The sequence below is a fragment of the Neopelma chrysocephalum genome, unplaced genomic scaffold (assembly GCF_003984885.1).
Source record: "Neopelma chrysocephalum unplaced genomic scaffold, ASM398488v2 Primary Assembly neopelma1_92974, whole genome shotgun sequence".
NCBI classification, from domain to species: domain Eukaryota; kingdom Metazoa; phylum Chordata; class Aves; order Passeriformes; family Pipridae; genus Neopelma; species Neopelma chrysocephalum.
In genome coordinates, this window is record NW_020921691.1 from 1 (window position 1) to 1,283 (window position 1,283).

The 1,283-nt window shown below is 49.7% G+C and overlaps 1 protein-coding gene across 1 annotated transcript; it reads right to left on the reverse strand.

Moving 5' to 3' along the window:
- Positions 1–466: 466 nt before the first annotated feature.
- LOC113980192 (olfactory receptor 14J1-like) lies at positions 467–1,097 on the reverse strand (the record flags this gene model as incomplete). Its single annotated transcript, XM_027707422.1, has 1 exon — positions 467–1,097. A coding segment is annotated over exon 1 (631 nt), but the record flags the coding sequence as incomplete, so codon positions are not given.
- Between the last annotated feature and the right edge of the window lie 186 nt (positions 1,098–1,283).

The window sequence follows — 1,283 nt, forward strand, 5'->3', positions numbered from 1 at the left end:
CTCTGCACACAGGCACTGCCCTCCAGCTTCAGGGAAGTTCTTGGAGGGAGAATCACAAAAAAAGAATTCAAGTCCTTTATTATACTCAGAGATTGTGATTCCTCATGTACAGAATAACAAAGGCAGAATGTTTGACAAAGAAGTTGCTGCAGAAACTTTTATTTTGTTCAAATGCACACTGAGAATGATTCCTCATTTACACAATTGTGGGTCAAAACAAAGAGGTAGAGAGCGAATTAGGTAAGAGATGAAGAATAAATTTCTGTGTTAACAAGACCAAAAGAGTAAAAAAAAAATGTAGGAAACGCCCCCCACCACCACTCTCAAAAGCTTTAGAAGGCAGGCTGGGCCAGTAAAGGGTTACACAATGAGTGTTCTGCAGAAGAAAAGAGGCACTTAATTGCTCCCGAAAAGCATCCAGTCATCATTTTCCTTATGGTATCCTTGAGCTCCTGGTTCCTCAGGCTGTAGATGAGGGGGTTCAGTGTTGGAGGAACTACTGAGTACAGAACTGACACCACCAGATCCATGGATGGGGAGAAGATGGAGGGAGGTTTCAGCTGAGAAAAAATACCAGTGCTGACAAAGACTGAGACCACGGCCAGGTGAGGGAGGCACGTGGAAAAGGCTTTGTGCTGTCCCTGCTCAGAGGGGATCCTCAGCACAACCCTGAAGATCTGTGCATAGGAGAAAACAATGAAAACAAAACAACCAAATATTAAACAGGCACTAAGCACAATGAGCCCAATTTCCCTGAGGTAGCCTGAGTGTGAGCAGGAGAGCTTGAGGATGTGTGGGATTTCACAGAAGAACTGGCCCAGGGCATTGCCCTGGCCCAGGGGCAGGGAAAATGTATTGGCTGTGTGCAGCAGAGCATTGAGAAACCCAGTGGCCCAGGCAGCTGCTGCCATGTGGGCACAAGCTCTGCTGCCCAGGAGGGTCCCGTAGTGCAGGGGTTTGCAGATGGCAACGTAGCGGTCGTAGCACATGATGGTGAGGAGGAAATACTCTGTTGACATGAAGAAGACAAAGAAAAAGACCTGTGCAACACATCCCATGTAGGAGATGGTTGTGGTGTTCCAGAGGGAATTGTGCATGGCTTTGGGGACAGTGGTGCAGATGCAGCCCAGGTCTGTGAGGGAGAGGTTGAGCAGGAAGAAGCCCATGGGGGTGTGCAGGTGGTGGTCGCAGGCTACGGCGCTGAGGATGAGGCCGTTGGCCAGGAGGGCAGCCAGGGAGATGCCCAGGAAGAGCCAGAAGTGCAGGAGCTGCAGCTCCCGCCT